Source organism: Grammomys surdaster, unplaced genomic scaffold (assembly GCF_004785775.1).
Source record: "Grammomys surdaster isolate TR1022 unplaced genomic scaffold, NIH_TR_1.0 164, whole genome shotgun sequence".
Taxonomy (NCBI): Eukaryota; Metazoa; Chordata; class Mammalia; order Rodentia; family Muridae; genus Grammomys; species Grammomys surdaster.
In genome coordinates this window covers 3,216,062-3,236,043 of record NW_021604612.1, presented here as the reverse complement: position 1 = coordinate 3,236,043, position 19,982 = coordinate 3,216,062, and the positions used below count along the sequence as shown (strand labels likewise).

Below are 19,982 nucleotides of genomic sequence, written 5' to 3'. Positions count from 1 at the left end.
TCCCAGCTACTTGGGATGCTGAGGCAGGATAATTCCAAATTCTAGGCTAGCATTGACAACACAGTGAGACCCTGTCTCAAAATAAAAAGCAGGAAACAGATTGAAGTTTAATCTTTGCCTAGCATGTCCAAGGCCCTAATAAATTCAATACCTGCTATCCCTTGCCACATACAAACAGAAGCATGAAATCAAACAAGACGTGGTTATTTGGGAGGCCAAGGCAGGAATATTAAGGCTATGAGGCCAGCCTTGGCTACATAGCAAGACTTTGTCTTAAAAACAAACAAAAAAAAGGGCAGTCTGCTTTGGTGGTGGCGTACACCTTTGAACCCAGCACTCAGGAGACAGACGGGTGAAGCGTGAAGCCAGCCTGTTCTACAGAGTGAGTTCCAGGGCAGTCAGAGCTTCATAGAAGAAATGCTGTCTCTGAAAAACTAAAAAACCGAAAGACTAAACAAAACAACAACAAATTTTAAAAATCCAAAAAATAAAAACATTTCCCCCTGAAGAGCCCTCCACCAACTCCTGTCTGTCTTTCCACGCCCCTCCCTTCCCCCAGCTGGGGTCGAACCCAGGGCTCTCTTGCATGCTTATGTGCACTCTACCACTGACAACCTCTGTGCCCTGTTTTATTTTGTTTTTCCAGGCAGGGTATCTGTGTGTATCCCTGGCTGTCCTGGAACCCACTCTGTAGAGCAGGCTGGCTTTGAACTCAGAGATTCAGATCCACCTATCTCTGCCTCCTGTGTGCTGGGATTAAAGGAGTGCTCCAGCACAGCAGCCAGGCCATTTATTTTTATTTTATGTGTATGACTGTTTGGCCTCCCTGTATGCTAACGGCCGCCATGCACGCCTGGTGTCCTCGGAGGCCAGTAGGGGGCGCCAGACATCTGAAACTGGAACTAGAAATGGTTGTGAGCCATCCAATGTGGATGCTGGTAACCAAATCCCAACTGCAAAAGGAGAAAGTGCTCTGGGCCACTGCGCATCTCTCCAGCCTCATTACAGGGGAATCTTTCTAAGGGATACTTGTAGGCTCGTGCGATGGTCCAGAGTATAAAGGTGCTTCCTGCCGACTTGAATTTCATCCTGGTAGGAAAGAATTGAGTTCCACAAATTATCCTCTTACTGTACATGTTATTGTACATGTGAACCATGGCACATCTCCCCGCGCGCGCGAACACACACACACACACACACACACACACACACACACACACACAGAGAGAGAAAGAGAGAGAGAGAGAGAGAGAGAGAGAGAGAGAGGAAATAAACAAATACAACAATTTTAAAAGCCCTTTTATTGGTTATGGTGGTAGGTATACACCATTAATTCCAGCATTCAGAAGACACAAGGGGGTGGATCTTTGTAAGTCTAAGGCCAAACTGGTTCTATAGCGAGTTCCAGACCAGCCAGGACTAAAAAATGAGATCCTGTCAAAAACAAAAACAAACAAACAAACAAACAAACACAAAACCAAACTCTCTGGGGGCTGGTGATGAAAGGAAAGTAGCACTCAGCCCCCCCACCCCCAAGACCAAGTTCTCAGTAGAAAGGAGATTTATTTGCCCCAGAGGGACAGAGGGCAGGGATAAGGGACAAAACAGGAGATAGAGGAAAATGGAGAAGGGGAGGCAACAAAGAAGAGGAGAGAAAGGGGGCACAGGAGAGGGGGAGGAGCATTTGTACTGGAGGACAAAGGATTGCCTCTGGATAGAGAAGAGACAGAGGTGGCACATAGGAAAATAGCAGTTTATAGAGGTACAGGGGGAAACCCCATATTAGGATGAGATGTGTAATTTTAACTGGAAGTGTTAATTAGGTGAAACAAAGGACACTTCTGATTTCTTTCTTTTTTTTTGAAAGATTTATTTTATGTATGTGAGTACACTGTAGCTGTCTTATTCTTCTTCTTTTTTGTTTTGTTTTTTTTTTTTTTTTGAGACAGGGTTTCTCTGTATAGCCCTCGCTGTCCTGGAACTCACTCTGTAGACCAGGCTGGCCTAGAACTCTCAAATTCAGAAATCCGCCTGCCTCTGCCTTCCAAGTGCTGGGACTAAAGGCATGCGCCACCACTTCCCGGCCTGTAGCTGTCTTCATACACACCAGAAGAAGGCATCAGATCTCATTACAGATGGTTGCGAGCCACCATGTGGTTACTGGGAATTGAACTCAGGACCTCTGGAAGAGCAGTCAGCGCACTCAATTGCTGACCTATCTCTTCAGCCTCCCCCCCCCACCCCGCCACCAAATTATACTTGTATGGATCTCCATGTCACTTTACACTGTGATTCCTTCCATACTAAATAATATCTCATATACTATATGGTAATAAGGAACCAAACAGGGTCTGATTCCAGCTATTTTTTAAGGACAGGGTCTCACTCTGTATTCCCAGCTGACCTGAAACTTAGATCTACATGCCTCTGCTTCAAGATGTCTTTTTACTATTTGTAAATTATGTGTACACATTTGTACCTGTGTGTAGGTCTCCGCATATGAGTGCAGGTGTCTCTGCAGACTAAGAGGGCGTTGGATCCTCTGGAGCTGGAGTTCCAGGTGGTTGTGAGCTGCCTGACTTAGGAATGGAACTCCGTTCCTCTGGAAGAACCGTGCCGTCTCTCAACCGCTCATCTCTCCAGCTTCTGACCCCACACATTCTTGTTTTCCCCCTATGATACTGGGGAGCAAATCAGAACTTTGCTCATGCAAGGGCCCTCCCACTAAGCTACACAGTCTGCTTTTACTCCTTTTCTCTTTTAGGTCTCACTATGTAGCACAGGTTAGCCTTACACTCTGCATTTCCTACCTCTGGTTCTTTTTCTTTTCCTTTTTTTTCAGTTTTATTTTGACAGGATTTTTCTGCGTAGCCCTAGCTGGCCTTGAACTCAGAAATCTGGGATTAAAGATGGCACCACTGGCATGGGGCTCCTGTCTCTATTTCTTGAGTATTGGAACTACAGGCATGAGTCACTCCGGTGCTCTCCTACACACACAACTGCTAGAATTCCACTCATCAGCTGAGGTAATAGATTAGAGGTAGGAAACTAGAATGTGAGCATGGAGCCTTGGATTTGATCCCTAACCCCATAAAAAAAAAATTTCTATTCGTCCAGTGTATGTCACATGGGAGCATTTCTAAGAAGTCCTCCTTTATGGCTCTCAAGGGCCCATGCTCTTCTATTGAAACCTCTGCCTAACTAGCATCTCCTTACTTAACTGTGTTATGTCGTTTCAATCTTTTTTGGTGCTTCGAATGTTGCTTCTTTCTTACCGATTTTGACATATGGAGTTCTGAGGCTGACATTGGGTGTTTTCCTCCATGACTCTCCACTTTCGTGCCTGAATCAGGGTCTCTAGGTAGACTCTCCGTTTCAGCTAGTCTGTCTAGCCAGTTTGTTTGCTCCAGGAATTTCCTTGTCTCTATCTCATGTGCACTGGAATTGCAGGCAGGCCATCACACTCCAGGTTTTCTAAAAATTTTTGTGTATGGGTGTTTTGTCTATATGTATGTTTGCCTGTGTACCATGAATTTGCTTGGTATCCTAGGAGGCCAGACACCCACACATCTTTTTTAAAAAAAAAAAAATCCCAGCACTGGAGAAGCAGAGATGGGAAGATCTGTGAATTGGAAGCCACACTGTTCCACACAATGAATTCTGGTCCAGTTAGGACTACATAATGAAACATTATCTCAAAAAAGAAGGAACCCGGGAGGGAGGCGGGAAGGAAAAAAAAACCAGGAATAGAGAAGAGAGAAAAATCATTGGTAGGAACAAGTCTTACAGCGGTCCCTTCCCTAGGACCCGGATGTAGGTAAAAACTACACTTCCCAGAATGCATCACTCCCGCTTGGCAACTATATAAATAGTCCATCCGGGTTCTTGGAGATGCTGTTTGGCGACTCGTCGCCATTCCCGGAGCAGCTCGGCCTCGGCCCAGAGGCGAGTGTCGGTCGCTGTGTCGGAGACCCCGGTCCCCGGCACCGAGACAACCAGCCCTCTCTCCTGCCCCGCGGCGGGAGAGCGTGTCCGGCCGGCCGGCGGGGCTCGCGACCCTCCCGTGCCTCCCCTTCCCCCGCAGCCTCCGCCCCGCCAGGCCCGGCCCGGACCTCCGAGCCCCGGCCTCCTCCTCCTCCTCCTCTTCGGTCACCGCCGCCTCTGGGCCCCACAGCCCCACCTGCCGCTTCTCCTTCCATTTTGAGAAGCTGAGAAAGGAAACAAGGAAAAATGTCGCCATGAAGGCCGAGAACCGCTGCCGCCGCCGACCCCCGCCGGCCCTGAACGCCATGAGCCTGGGTCCCCGCCGCGCCCGCTCCGCTCCGACCGCCGTCGCCGCCGAGGCCCCCTTTGATGCCGCAGAGCTCCCCCAGCACCGCCGCCACCGCCTCCGATATGGACAAGAACAGCGGCTCCAACAGCTCCTCCGCCTCCTCGGGCAGCAGCAAAGGGCAACAGCCGCCCCGCTCCGCCTCGGCGGGGCCGGCCGGCGAGTCTAAACCCAAGAGCGGTAAGAGCCCGCCGGTCTTGCTGGGTCACTGGGGAGGGGGAGCAAAGGACCCACCTTCGGCTTGCACTGACATCCAGTATTTACGGTTAAGCTGATCCGCGCTGCGAGGTTAATTTGGGCCCTTGCATTCATATTCAAAACAGCTGGTTGAAGTAGGCGCTATTCTTAGCCCCATTTTGCAGATGAGGGATCCGAGATTTGGAAGGGTTAAGGTCATCCAGGTGACAGGCACCTCACAGCAGCCCTGAAGACCAGGTTTGCGTGACTCATCAGTCCAAGCTGTAAAACTATTGACTTTGTTTTATCTTCTCGTGTTGGATTAGCCTTGGGTAGCATTCAGGTTTAAGTAAGAGAGGGTGAGGCCCGAGGATTTTCAGATTTTTAAATCTGGCACCAGGTCTGCTCCTCTGATTAAGGGGACTCGTCTTGGGATGGCGTTGCTCGACGTGATGGTAAAGCATGCAGACCCTGCGTTCAGTTATTTTAGGTCCAGTCCTTGAGTCTGCCTTATCTGTAAAAGAGGTAATGTACACTATCAAGTAAATGAGCTAAGCGCTTAGAGTGCTAGACAACTATTTGCCTAGATATTATGTCTGTTTGTGTGTGATAGGTTACAGGGGTTTGGATTTCACTGTGTGTGTGTGTGATGTGTGTAGTCAGGCTTGTTAGTATTGCTGTAATATAGTAATAATAGCTACCATTTATTGATTATACACAGACAGGGCTAGGCTTTTATGTGTGATATCGTTACTCTCTAATCGTTCATCCTGTCTAGCTAAGAGTTGTTCCTTCTGAGAATAAACTAGGCTGTGGGTTAGGAGATGGCAGAACCCGAGTCCAGCGTTCTCCATCTTGTTTCAGAGCTGTGGACAAATCTTTGTTCTCCCTTATACGTTTTACCATGTTGGCAGTAATAGCACTGTAGGGTTTTTTTTTTGTTTGTGTATTTTTGAGATTTGTAAATTTTTTTTTTTTTTTAAATCTTTTGGTTGTCTGAGACAGGGTTTCTCTTTGTAGCCTTGGCTGTCCTGGAACTCACTCTGTAGACAAGGCTGGCCTGGAACCCAAAGATCCACTTGTCTCAGCCTCTCAGTGCCTCCCCAGTCTCAGACACCACCAAGTTTCAGACTGTAGTTCAATTACAGTGTTTCTCCTTCCCTCCAAAGCTTCCTATGTAACCTTACCCTCATCTCCTTGGGATTCAGGTCCTCTCTTCACATGTATGTATGCCCGTGTATATACATGTTAACAAACATGTATATCCATGTCAACGAACATGAACATGGGGGAGGAGCCTAGGAAGCCTCAACCCTACACAAAGAACTACAGGCAACTTCATAAAGCTGGGAGTGGGAGAGAGGCTTTCTCCAGCGAAGAGCACACCAGTTGGTTTTCCACTAATGTAATTAGTGCAAAGATGTATGTGCAAGTATCTTTCTATGCACTCAGCAGTGTGTTTTTGTGAGAGTGAGCCTGTGTAACAAACAGATGGGGAGCTTTGGAGCTAACAGTCTAAGATTCAAAAAGCTGGACAGTGTGGGTCAGTGGTAGAGCCCTTGTCTAGACTATGCAAGGCCCTGGGTTTGATCCTTAGCATCCCCAGCCCTCTCGAATTAAATTACGAGCATTAACAAAGACAACACCAAAATTATAAGGCTGACTGACTTTGGGAGCTTATCAGCAGGCTATGACAAACTCCATTACCAGGTAGGTATTCCTGAGGACTTGCTGAAATTGCCTGTGGAACTTGGAGAGAGACCAGTTGTCACTGTGCTATACCAGTGCTTTACTGTCTAAGCAGGTATTAGTGTAACTTAGGGCCAAGTCTGGACCTATATAAACTAATTCTGGAGTTTGCACATGTGTAGTTTTACTGTAAATCTTGGCTATTGTTGGAGAGAGATCTGAGTGTTTCTTGATTGATGACTTTAACTTTGCTTGTAGAGGTAATGTTAAGCTTTGGTTCTCCAAGAATTCTCAACTGATTTTTTTAGGGCCCTCCTTGAGTCACTAAAATACATTCTTGCATGAGTCAGCTGCAATAAATGCTTTGTTTATTGTTTAGTGAGCAGTAGGCTAGAGCTTGTAACTTACCAAACAACATAAGAGGGCAGGAGGGTTCAGTGAGATCGGATGCCTTAGCAGTTAGAGCACTTCCTCCACCCTTTACATGCCCTCTGAGAGGAGGAAAGACCTGACCTCACACCCTTCCACCTCTACATATCCTGCACACACAGGATAAGGATACATTTAAAAGATTAAACAAGAGAACTGATGTCATTAGGGCATTTTACCACATTCCTGACTGACCTTTAACCTTTTTTTTCCCCTACCTGTGTTATTTGGGATAGGTGGTCAGGCTTGGTGGCAAGCACCTTGACCAGCTGGAATTAAAGACAGGTAATCATCTCAGGGTCCTGGTTTTGATCCTCAGAAACATAAAAAAAAAAAACCCTAATAAAACAACACAGAACTATGAATGAAGCAGGGCTGCAGACGCAGCTCAGTGGGTGCATGTTGGTCTTACAGAAGGCTTGGGTTTGGTTCTCAGCTCTGCAGTACTGTGGAATTTGACACTGTCTTCTGTCTACACAGTCATAAACATACATGTGGTATGCAGCCAAACTCTCAAGCATACCCATACACATAAAAAATAAAATAAGCTGGGCAGTGATGGTCCACACCTTTTATCCCAGAACTTGGGAGACCAGGCAGGCGGATTTCTGAGTTTGAGGCCAGCCTGGTCTACAGAGCTAGGGTTACACAGAGAAACCCAATCTAGAAAAACTAAAAGGAAAGAAAATAAGCTAAATGAAGCCACCGAGTAACCCCAGCACTCACTGGCTGAAGCAGAGGATCATGAGTTTGATACTACCCTGGGCTAATGAGCAAGTTTCAGGGCAGCCTGGTTACACAGTAAGACCCTGTTGCCAAGCAACAGGAGAGAGCATTGCCTTTGAGAGTGCTGCTGGTGAAGCAGATGTGACTTTGAGATGTGCACCCCCCAGTGGGGAGTGTCAGGAGTGTCTCAGAGACCCACTCATCACTTCCTGTCCTGGGTTCTGTTGGACATTGTTGTGAAGACCTCTGGAATTTCAGGGTCTTGACTCGGAAGAATGGGAGTATGAAATGTATTTTGCCAACACAAAGAAAAACCCACAAATATATTTGGTTTCTGGAGACAGTTTCCTGTCTCTAGAACCAAATCCCATTCTGCCTTGAGGTTCCTGATGTCCTGTGTCTACCTTCCAAGTGCTGGAGTTGTAGGTGTGTCACCATCACTGGCTTAGCCTCTCCTGTGTCCCATCCCTTGGCATCTGTAAGCTGTGTGAGCTTGTAAGTGGTCCTTTGCTTTCTAACTACATGAATGTGTTTGATATGTTTGTTTCCTGTGGCTAGCTTATGTTTGCTCTTCACTGGTATGCTATCACAGATAAATCTGACTACCAGGAGTGCCTTGATCTTTCTGTCCACAGTCTTGGCCTTGGCTAATTTGCTTCATATACTTAACAGAACATCCTTTTTTTGGTTGTATTTCTACAGCTTTCTTCCAGTAAGGCTGAGACTGTTGGAACAATTTACCAAGCAGCTTGTCCCAGCAATACAGCCCAGAGGAGGGAAGACATTTAGGGACCAGGGGATGCACTATAGAAAGAACAGAGAAAGTAAATATTTAGAGACAAGACATGTCAGGGTTTGTAGGCCAGATAGAGTCCCTGTCCAGGAACCCTGCTCTTGTTCCTCCTCCCTAAGCGGAAGGCACTGCCAGGGAGGTTAAGGGAAGGTCAGATATTATGAAGCAGTTATTTTGAGGTTGGTGGTGTGAAACACTGTGCTGACATTGTTCCTGTCATCTGGGATCAGAAGCTGGGTTACTGGGTAATCAGACTTGAATGTTTCTGTCCCTTCACCGCTAGGGTTAAAGGTTGTGTTGGACACCCAGCTTCCTGTGAGTGCTGGCACCTGAATTCCAGTACTCCTAACTTCAGAGCCTCCAGTGGGTGCTGTAATGTTATAGTAAAGGTTTTCTTTTCTTTCTTTTCTTTCTTTTTTTTTGTTTTTTGTTTTTTTTTGTTTTTTTGCTTTTTTGTTTTTTGAGACAGGGTTTCTCTGTATAGCCCAGGCTGTCCTGGAACTCACTCTGTAGACTAGGCTGGCCTCGAACTCAGAAATCCGCCTGCCTCTGTCTCCCAAGTGCTGGGATTAAAGGTGTGTGCCACCACCGCCCGGCAATAGTAAACGTTTTCAATCATGGCAACTATGTGGCACTACTATAGAAGGTAATGTTTTCAAGTTTTTTTCTCAATTCTTTTTTGTTTCTGCTTTTTAAAAAACCATTTATTTGTTTAATGTATATGAGTGTGCTGTTGCTGACACCAGAAGAGGGCGTTAGATCCCATTACAGATGGTTGTGAGCCATCATGTGGTTGCTGGGAATTGAACTCATGACCTCTGGAAGAGCAGTCAGTGCTTGTAGCTGCTGAGCCATCTCTCCAGCCCCTTGTTTTACCTTTTTTTTTTTTTTTTTTAAGATTTATTTATTTATTATGTATACAGTGTTCTGCCTGTTTGTACACCTGCAGGCCAGAAGAGGGCACCAGATTTCATTATAGATGGTTGTGAGCCACCATGTGGTTGCTGGGAATTGAACTCATGACCTCTTGAAGAGCAGTCTGTGCTCTTAACCTCTGAGCCAACTCTCCAGCCCTTGTTTTACCTTTTTCAAGATAGGGTTTCTCTGTGTAGCCTGGCTGTCTTGGAACTTGGATCTCCTGAACAGCATGGCCTTGAACGCTTTTTCTCAAGTCTTTCGAGTTTCCGAGTAGGTAGAGTACAGTTATTAGCTCTTTAATTTACATAAACATGAAGACTTGACAGTGTGATGTGACAGCAGGTAACTCACTGGCACATGCTGCCATTCTGGTAGATGGTAGATGACAGAGAGGAGCACCTTTCTTCCCCCTCAGTGGGATCTGGCTTGTCAGGTGATGTGTAACTGAGGCACAAGCTGCTCCCTGGAGGTGCCTGTCAGCTACTGTGGATGATGGATAAGCACCTGGCTGTAATTACAGCTGGAGCCAGCAGCAGAGACGTCCTGGCTGCTGTTGTGACCTAGGCTGTACCACCTGTCAGAAGCAGACCTAGAACGTTGGTGGTTTTACACATCTAGGAAAGACTTGTGACTTTAAGTTGGTAAGGAGCACTGGAGAGAGAGAGAGACAGGGAGTAGATCTGCTGTTATTTGGCAGAGACTTTTCCATTTTGGAAATTGAAACAAGGTACCAGATTAAAGTTTTAGATCTCTTACTTGTTGGTTCTGAATCTTAGGCTCTGGGTTTGTACCATCTAATTAATAGTTTTGTCAACTGGGGACAGTGTCTTGATAGTACTTCCTGGCAGTTCCTCAGCTCTGGCTGCGTGTCAAACTCCTGAGAATTTTTACGTAAGTGAGGATGTGGGGCCTTGTGCTGCAGTTCCCTCAGGTTTACCTGCAACCCCCCAGGAGTCTTGCTCTTCAGTCCTGGCTAGCCTCAAATACACACAGAAATTCTGCAGCCTCCTGAAGGCCAGGATTAAAGGTGTGAGCTACCTTGTCTCACCTTTTCTGATTCTATAAGGGTCTTGGGCATTCCTTGTTTTTTTCACTTTTTATTATTTTGGCTTTTTGAGACAGCGCCTTCAAAAAAAAAAAACAACAACAACAACAAAAAAAAGAAAAGCTGGGAAGTGGTGGCCCTTAATCCCAGCACTTGGGAGGCAGAGGCAGGTGGATTTCTGAGTTCGAGGCCAGCCTGGTCTACAGAGTGAGTTCCAGGACAGCCAGGGCTACACAGAGAAACCCTGTCTCGAAAAAGAAAAAAAAAAAAAATAGAGAGACAGGGTCTTTCTGCATAGCCTAGGATGACCTGGAACTCACTGTATAGATAAGAGTGGTCTTGAACTCACAGAGATCCACCTGCCTCTGCCTCCCAAGCTAGGATTAAAGTCATGTGCCTCTATACTAAAATCCTTGTTTATTTAATTTTAAAGATTTATTTGTGTGGGTGGGTGGTGGTGAGTACTGTGCCCTCAGAGGCCAGGGGATGACACCCATACTGCCTGGAACGGAAGTTACAGATGATTGAGGACCCCGTGTGGGTCCTCTTGAAAGGACCATCAGGATTCTTTCTTTTTTTTTTTTTTTGGTTTTTCGAGACAGGGTTTCTCTGTATAGTCCTGGCTGTCCTGGAACTCACCCTGTAGACCAGGCTAGCCTCGGACTCAGAAATCCGCCTGCTTCTGCCTCCCAAGTGCTAGGATTAAAGGCGTGCGCCACCACCGCCCGGCTAGGATTCTTTCTTTTTAGACAGGGTTTCTCTGTGTAGCCCTGGCTGTCCTGAAACTCGCTCTGTAGACCAGGCTGGCCTCAAACTCAGAAATCCACCTGCCTCTGCCTCCCAAGTGCTGGGATTAAAGATGTACGCCACCACCACCTGGCTTTTCTTAATTTCTTATACTTGGCTTTGCTGCATAGTTTAGGCTGGCCTTGGCTTTGCTGCATAGTTTAGGCTGGCCTTGAACTTGCTACTTAGTCCAGCCTGGCCATGAGCTCTCTCCTGTCCTCAACCTGAGAACTGCAACGCTGGGCAGCATCCATAATCTTTTTTTTTTTTTTTTTTTTTTTTTAAAGATTTATTTATTTACTTTATTTATGAATATACTGTAGCTGTCTTCAGACACACCAGAAGAGGGCATCCAATCTCATTACGGATGGTTGTGAGCCACCATGTGGTTGCTGGGATTTGAACTCAGGACCTCTGGAAGAGCAGTCAGTGCTCTTAACCGCTGAGCCATCTCTCCAGCCCCAGCATCCATAATCTTAAAACCCTGGAAGTAACTCTGATGTACAACTGGAGTTGGGAACTACCATTCTGAGGTTTAAAACTTGACCAGAGCCAGGCAGTGGTGGTGCACGCCTTTAATCCCAGCACTTGGGAGGCAGAGGCAGGTGGATTTCTGAGTTCGAGGCCAGCCTTGTCTACAGAGTGAGTTCCAGGACAGCCAGGGCTACACAGAGAAACCCTGTCTCGAAAAACCAAAAAAACTCAAACAAACAAACAACAAAAAAAAACCTTGACCAGAAACAAAATACCAAAGATGAAAACAAAAAAAAATGGAGAAAACAACGAAAAAAAATCATAAATTTCTTCTAGGAACTTGACTTATTTTCCAAAATCTGATGTGGGTCCTCTTGTTCCTTCTGAGGGAGGAGGGCAGTTTCTCCCTGAGTTGTTCATTAGTATGTCCTGGCCAGTTGTCTACAAAACATTTCAAAAATAGCACTGTGAATTTTATCTCTGGCTCCCAGGCAGGACAGCAGGATCAATCCTCAGCTGTGTGTTGCCTGGGTTTAGAGATAAGAGCCAGTTTCTCACTTGAGATGTCTCCCTTCAGACTTTGAGGTATTTGAAAGACCAAGAGAGAAGGGAGTTGATTTTTAGGGCCTGAAATCATAAATCCTTATGTGGTCAGTTGTCGTAATCTGATTTAGAAATACACAGTTCACTGTCCATCACAGCGGGGTTCTAAGTCTTAGGAAACCGTTTCCCCGAGAGTGTGGTAATCAAATGAAGAAACCAGCAGTCTCCCTGAGTGCTACTTCACCCTCAGTCTTCTCATCGTGGAGCTCAGCATCGTCCAAGTCTACACAAGCCGTGGGAGATCTCTTAGCTAGGATCCCCCAGCCCCTCTGTTATGTGCTGGAGATCAAACCTAGGCCTTGTAGGCTAGGCAAACACTACCACTAAACTGCACTTGATGGGAACGTATCTCTTGAAAGCAACAGTTAAGAGTCATGTTCTGTCAGCTTCAGATAACAAGGTTTGGGAAATATGTTTTCTCTCTTCCTTTCTTTGCCTTTTTTCCCTTTTTCTTTTCTTTATTCTGCTGATGCTGGAGGGAGAGGGTTCTAAAATTTAATTACTCTTCCAGAGGATCCAGTTCAAGTCCTAGCACCTACATGGCAGCTCATATCTGTCAGGAGATCTGTCACCCTCTTCTGGCCTCCATGGGCGTTAGGAATACATGTGGTACCCAAACACATCTGCTTTTGAGACTGGTTTTGTTTCAGTTCTGTTTCCCAGGTACCGGGGTTACAGGTGTGCCAGGAAGATTTTTACCTGCTACCAGTGGTGTGTGCTTGACAACAGCTGTTGCTAGGTGAAGGGGTGGAGGGGCCATATGCCTATGAGCTGCTCTGCAGCCCCAGTTCCAACTTAAACTCTGGCTAGTGTCTGGGATTAAGGAGTGAGCTTGGCTAGGCAGGTTTGTGTGGTAACCTGGTCTTCTCTTCCTGCTGTCGTCCTCTGTAACTTGTTAGCTTGATTCCTTGGCTGCAGTGGGCTAGGTTTGGAGAGGTTGCTGTATCTTTCACTCTTCCCTAGCGATGTGGTTGCTTTCAAAATTTGGATTTATGGGCTGGAGAGATGGCTCAGTAGGTAAAGGCTGTTACCACCAAGTCTGACCACCTGAATTCAGTCAATCCTGGGAGGGACCACATGGTAGAAGGAGAGAACCAACCTCTGCAGGTTGTCCTTTGACCTCCACATAACACACTTAGGTATGTACACACACACACATACTTTCTCTCTCTCTCTCTCTAAATAGATGTAGTCCAGTTAGGATTCATATTTCTTTTTTCTTAGGTCTGTTTAGCCTGCTGTACAATAAGCTTGTGGTCATGTGTAGAACTAATTCCTTTGGAGTTATTTATTTGCTCAGGTGGCAGCTGGGTGTGAGTGCTCGTGACTGTAGTCTCTAGAGGATTGCCTTGGGTGTGAGGCCAGCATGAGTTACAGTATAGTGAGTTTTAGGCTAGCCTGAACTATAGAATGAGATCTTTTTTTTTTTTTTTTTTTTAAGTGCCTACCTCTTTTAAAACAGTAATGTTTTTATATGAGAGCAGAGTCATTGTGGGTGATGCCGGAGTGCAAGAGCCTCCTAAGAACACACCAGGTTGCCTGTGTGAACTAACACTCCACTGAGACAAAGATTAGTATGGGTCCCGCACATGGAAATTCCTGAAGCACTCCTTATTTATTTATTTATTTATTTATTTATTTATTTTCTTTAGGTTTTTCGAGACAGGGTTTCTCTGTGTAGCCCTGGCTGTCCTGGAACTCACTCTGTAGACCAGGCTTATTTATTATTTTTTTAAAAAGAACTCTAAAGCAGGCAAAGTAGAGGTGTTTGCAGAAAAGAAACTGGTCATAGTCAGTAGCTGGATATATTTTCTTTACAGGTATGTTTCTTTTAAGTGTGTATTTTTGAGACAAGGCTGGGGTGGAACTTGTGATTCTCCGTTTCCCACGTGCTGGGATTGTAGGCTGGTGCGGGATGGCAGGTGTGTCCTGCCACATCCAGTTGGCCGATTATCAGGCCCAGAACTTTTCTGTTAGCTGTTTCCTATGTGTGAGTGTGTTTTATATGTGTGATCTACTTGTAAGTGCTGGGAACTGAACCTGCAGGAAGTGCTCTTAGCTGTGGAGCCGCCCTCTCAGCTCCACACAGGTGAGCGTTGTGTATGTGTAGATGTATACCAGGTGCCGTCAGAGGCCAGAAGAGAGTGTAGGGTTTCTAAGAACTAAGAATGTGCCTTAGTCATGAGGCAGGCACCACGTGGGTGCTAGGAAACTAGTTTGGATCCTCTGGGAGAGCAGCAAGTGTTCTTATTACCGAGTCATTTCCCCAGCCCCTGAACCCAGGATTTTGTGCATGTAGACATGTTTGTTTGGTTGAGACAGGGTTTCTATGTATAGTCCTGGCTGTCCTGGAACTCAGATCTTCCTGCCTCTGCCTCCCAGTACTTTGATTAAAGGTGTATGACACCACTGCCCTGTAACTTTTTCTCAAACCTTATTTTTAATGATGGTCCTAAAACTTTATAACCTCCCTTGTAGTCTACTACCCACCAGAGGTAGTAGAAAAGAAAGGATATGGGGAGAGGACCTGTTTACAAAGGTCCATAAGAGCAACTCCCATCTGTTATCTGGAAATCCAAAATTGAGTTCACAGGTTACAGCAGCAGCAGCTCTATCCACTCACAAACACTTTACGGATACCTCAGTGGTCCAGGCCAGTAGAGTGGAGCTAGCAAACACGCAGACGTAGCGCAACCTAGCAGAGATAGCCAGGCCTCAGCCTTGGCTCAAGTCTACAGGACAGACCAGGGAGGAATGCCAGGAGAAGTTCTTGACTGTGCCTCTCTCAGGGAATTGAAGCACAGAGAAGACGTGAGGACGTGGGCTCACGAACATGCCATGGAGTGTGTGGAGGCCAGAGGCAGCTGCAGGGTTAGGTTCTCTACTCCACTCTGGGTTTGAACTCAGGTCCTCAGACTTGGTAGCAGTCCCTTTAATTTGCTGGTCTACTTCACTTGTTAGTGTTTACGGTTCTCAGATAAGTTTTGTTTTGCCTTACATGTTTGTTGTGGCTGTGCACATGTTGAATGCACATGTGGAGACAGACTCTCCATTGCCTCTACTTTGTTGATAAAGGCCCTGGAATCAAGTGTGTCTACCTCCCCTGGAGCCGGAGCTATGCCCTGGATCCCATGGATCCGGCGGCTAGCCCTTAATGTGGGCACTGGGGTCCTCATGCAGAGCCTCCTGCTTGCAGATCAAGCGCTTCATGCTCAACTGAGCCTCTCGCCCCCACCCCAACCCCCTCTAAGCTGGTACCGGCTTATATAGTGTGCTGACCCAGGTTCCTTGCTAAATTTCACTAGAAATGTCTGGTGTTGGTAGCACACACCTTTAATCCCAGCACTTGGAAGGCAGAAGCAGGCGGATCTTTGTGGCCAGTGCTACTCAAAGAAATCTTGTCTTGGAAAAGGAAAAAAAAAAGATTAGTAATTTGTGGATACTGGAAACAAACTTCCTGAAGTTTATCTCCTTAGTAAGAAAAGCAAGATATACAGCCGGACTCAGTGGCGTACACCTGTAATTCTAGCACTTGGGAGGTAGAGACGGGAGAACTGGGTTTCAGGTCATCCTGACAAGTGCAGTGAGTCTGAGGCCAGCCTCGGGCTACATGAGACCCTGTCTTCCAAAATAAAGTCAGAAACCATTTGTCTTTGTATTCGAACAGAGTTTATTCAAGTTGCTGCTGTATTCAAGTGTAGTGAACTTCCTGTTCTCTTTTATGACGCTGTTAGGATATAAATCAGTCATCATTAGTGTCTACAAAGCAACTTCAGGATATGTAACGGCCTTTTATGATTGTACTTTATAATCTCACTTTACTTTGAATATTTGGCATGGCTAATAGACCTTATAAAACAATGTTCGTACTGTTATAGTAAACTAGCAAAAACATTACTAAATGTATTGGTTATATTACCCTGTTAGCTCACGGCAGGCAATTGTGCTTTTGAAGAATAGGTAACTATTTTTTTTAAAAAAGGTTTTTTTTTTTTTTTTTTGGTTTTTCGAGACAGGGTTTCTCTGTGTAGCCCTGGCTGTCCTGGAACTCACTCTGTAGACCAGGCTGGCCTTGAACTCAGAAATCCGCCTGCCTCTGCCTCCCAAGTGCTGGGATTAAAGGCGTGCGCCAACACTGCCCAGCCTTCAAAAAAGTATTTTATGTATGTGTTTGTCTCCATTTATATATGTGCACCCTATTCTTGCTTGTTGCCTGCAGAGGTCAGAGGTCAGAAGAGGGCATTGCCGCCCTTGGAACTGGAGTTACAGTCGTGAGCCACCATGTGGGTGCTGGGAGCTGAGCCTAGGCTCTGAAAGAGCACCAGGTGCCGGGACACTGACCCGGCTCTGTACTTTAGGCTTCATCTTGAGACACAGACTCATACACCTCAGGCTGCCTGTGAACTTGTAACTTCCTTTCCTGCCTCTACTTCCTCACGTGCTGGGTTATAAGTGTGCCGCAGCGCTCACTCAGCTCTGCGTTCTTTGCTTTCATGTGTGTGCTGTGCACAAGTGTATAAGCTTGTTTGTATGTGTGCGCAGGCGTGATGTTGACGTCAATGTCCTCCTTGGTCACTCATTTGTACATCATTTGTTTACTTGTGCGTTGAGGTAGCACCTTTCACTGAAACTGGAACTTGCTGATTTCTGGTTAATCTGAGGAGCTAGCTCCTTCCTGCCTCCTGGGTTCTGGAATTACAGGCAGTTAGTTGTCTTGCCTTGCTTTACATGGGTTCTGGGGATCTGAACTCCATTGTGTGCTTTCGTTGGCAACATTTATTATCCACTGAATCATCTCAGCTCCTCTACAGTGTTTGATTCATGGTCTAGAGAGATGGCTCACTGAGTAAGAAAACCCGGTGCCAAGCCGGATGACTGAGCGTTCCTGAACCTGCGCAGTGGTGGGAGAGAACCCGTCCAGAGGTGTCCTTTGCCCTTTAACCGTGTGCTGTGACTCGTGCAAATAAAACATACACACATGCAAGATAAATAGCATGTAATAAAAACTTAATGCAGATTTTATTTTATAACCACAGCTGTCCGGGAATTCACTGTCTAGCCCAGGCTGATCTTGTAGATGATTCTCCTGGCTCAGTTTCCCAAGTGTTGACTGTGTAGTTATGAGCTACCATGCCTTGCTGAAGACTAGGGATATATACAACTGCTTAGAAAATAACAAGAATGTTTGTATAAGACATGGGGCAAGCATATAAAAAGAACCCAGGTATAGTGTAGGCGTGCCTGTAGGCTCAGTGCTCAGGGCCTGAAGCAGGAGGGAAGTCTCGAGTGCTCTGACAGCAGAGAGAGAGAAGGAAAAAAGCACTTAATAAAGCAATGTCTCACAGGTATTGTCAGTTGTTTTATATTTTTATAATCAAGTGCATGTTCTTTTTTTTTTTTTTTTTTTTTTTTTTGATTTTTCGAGACAGGATTTCTCTGTGTATCCCTGGCTGTCCTGGAACTCACTCTGTAGACCAGGCTGGCCTCAAACTCAGAAATCTGCCTGCCTCTGCTTCCCAAGTGCTGGGATTAAAGACATGCGCCACCACTGCCCGGCGTGCATGTTCTTCTTACGTTAATGAATATGTAATTTTTTAAATTGAAGGTAAAAAGCAAGAGACATTTTGAGTAACTTGGCAGTGACGTCATGTGCTGTGCTGCTCCTGGAGCTCAGGATGTGTTCTGTTCACTCTGTAGCGTCCACAGCAGATTGACACTGAGCTTCTTGTGACAGACTGTCTCATTGTCTTGGTGGTCCTGTAATTTACTCTATACCATGTTGGCCTCAAGATCACCTGCTAGGATTAAGGGTGTGTGGTGCTGTGCCCGGGCTTGTTTTTATGCCTGTTGAATGTCTGTCTACCTTACCGTGGGTCTTTTCCTCAGATCACCAATGCTGTGGACTGAGCTTAGCTTTTTCAGAGGCTGTGGAAAGGCCTTTTCCCCCTTTTTTAATAAGTACAACTTTTTTGGAAGATAGACAGAAATTGGCTGTGTGTCTGGGAAAACATTAAACTTATTTTATTTCTTTTGTTTTCAGATGGAAAGAACTCAAATGGATCCAAGCGTTACAATCGCAAGCGTGAACCTTCCTACCCCAAAAATGAAAATTTTAGCAACCAGTCCCGTCGCTCCAATTCACAGAAAAGCAAAACTTTTAACAAGATGCCTCCTCAAAGGGGCGGTGGCAGCAGCAAACCCTTTAGCTCTTCTCCTAATGGTGGAAGACGAGATGAGGTGCGGAGCGAGGGCGGGGCGGGGCGGGGCGGCCGTGGCGGGGCGGGCTGGCTAGGGCTGGCTGTCCCCTCTCAGTGTCTCAGCAGCTGGGCACCAGCCAGACCTGGGTCCTTGCTTCCTTTCCTCCCCTGGGGACTGTGAACCCCTGGAGGAGGAGACTGCTACCGTTGAGACATGCAGCAGATGTGCTGTACTTACTGTCACTTGGGCACTTCCTGTGCCCTTTGGAGCACTTGAGGGATAAGAGCCAGGGGATGGCGTTTGTCTTGCAGAGTCAAACGTGTCAGAGCCATCTTTAGGAGTTAGCTGGGCTTGCTTTGAGAGTCAGGGTGGATGTGAGGGATGCTCACGTCCCTTCAGTTCTAGTTGCTGGATTCCAGAAGTAGCCTAAGGACTTACTAAGAAGACTAGTTCAGTGTCCTGTTGTTCGGCTGTCCATGCTGCGCAGCCTTTACAGAACAAGACAGATTCAGTAGATAGACTGTAAAAGATTATGTCTCCTCCTTGTCTGTGATGTACCAAGTGATGTGTTTATAAAAAGATAAAGAGATAGAGAGTATGTTCTGTGGGTGTGTAGAGAGGTGTGGGGGAAGGGGATGTCTCAGCGGGCCCATGCCGAGGCATCTCTTGCCCCTGAGGGACCAGTCACACACCGGTATAGCATAGAATAGAGTTTATTCAGGGCATGAGGAGGGGACCCAGGAGGGTAGTAGAGGCAGAGAGAGAGAGAGAGAGAGAGAGAGAGAGAGAGAGAGAGGGAGAGAGAGAGAGGAGAGAGGGAGGGAGGAGAGGAGAGAGAAGTGGAGGAGTAGAGGCTGGCCATGATCTTGTGGAGAAAGGGGGAAGGGAAGAGGGGAAGGGCAAGGGGACAGAGGGAAGCTAGAGGCAAGAGAGCAAGAGGAGGGGACAGGCAGCCTCTTTTATAGTGGGCAGGCCTACCTGGCGGTTGCCAGATATAACTGTGGAGGTGGAGTTTAGACAGAATACTAACACCAAGCCCAGCCTTAAACAGAGCAGTCGTTGTCTTTGTTCTTTAGGGGCTAATTCTCTAGTCTGGCATGTCAGTAACCAGTGTGTAATTTACCTGATGGTAAGTGCTTATCGAATTAAACTGTAGGCAGGGGAGAGAAGGGGTGAAAAAGGAGGAGGAGGGGGAGGAGGAGAAGCCTAATGTGAGGGGGAGGGTACAAGGGAAACATGGGCGTGCTGCAGTCCTCCTCTGATCTGTCAAAGGAACAGCAGGGTCAGCACATGTAAGAGCTCTGCTGACTGAGGATGGTTACGAGTCTGGCAGCAGGCAGCTGGCGTTCTGTGCTTGTCAGAGGGTGGGTTTGGGAGCCTGCAGCAGGGCTGCTGGAGTCTAAGGGCTGCTTCAGTGGGGCTTCCTTGTCGGACTGCGCTCTCTGTGGTGCTGTACTGGAGCTCCTGGGAGATGGGTAGGGAGATCTTGTTGCTTAAATTCAGCAGATGATAGGAAAGATACCCCACAGAGATGGGGATCCCTGGGAGTTGGAGCTCTAAAGTCAGGGCTACAGAGTGAGAGCCTGTTTCAAACACAAGCCATCAACCAGCCCCATAAATGACAATTGTAAACACAGTGAGTTCCCCGTTACAGTGACGAAGACACTGTATGACAGTGAAGATGTGTTTGTCAGCAGCGTGGTCTAATCTGTAGAGCAGTGTGGTCTAATGGAAAAGCAGGTCACAAGCTTGCAATCTCAGCGTTTGGGAGGTAGAAGCAGGCGGGCCACTAATTCAAGCCATCGTTGGCTATT

The 19,982-nt window shown here is 46.5% G+C and overlaps 1 protein-coding gene across 1 annotated transcript in view; it reads left to right on the top strand.

Moving 5' to 3' along the window:
* The first annotated feature begins 3,895 nt into the window (after window positions 1-3,895).
* Window positions 3,896-19,982, top strand: part of Rnf10 (ring finger protein 10) — a 31,987-nt gene continuing 15,900 nt past the window's right edge. Inside the window, exons 1-2 of the mRNA XM_028765390.1 lie at window positions 3,896-4,510; window positions 18,011-18,207. Of these exons, the coding sequence (XP_028621223.1) occupies window positions 4,354-4,510; window positions 18,011-18,207 (354 nt within the window). The 5' untranslated portion in view covers window positions 3,896-4,353. The remainder of the gene's footprint in view (window positions 4,511-18,010; window positions 18,208-19,982) is intronic.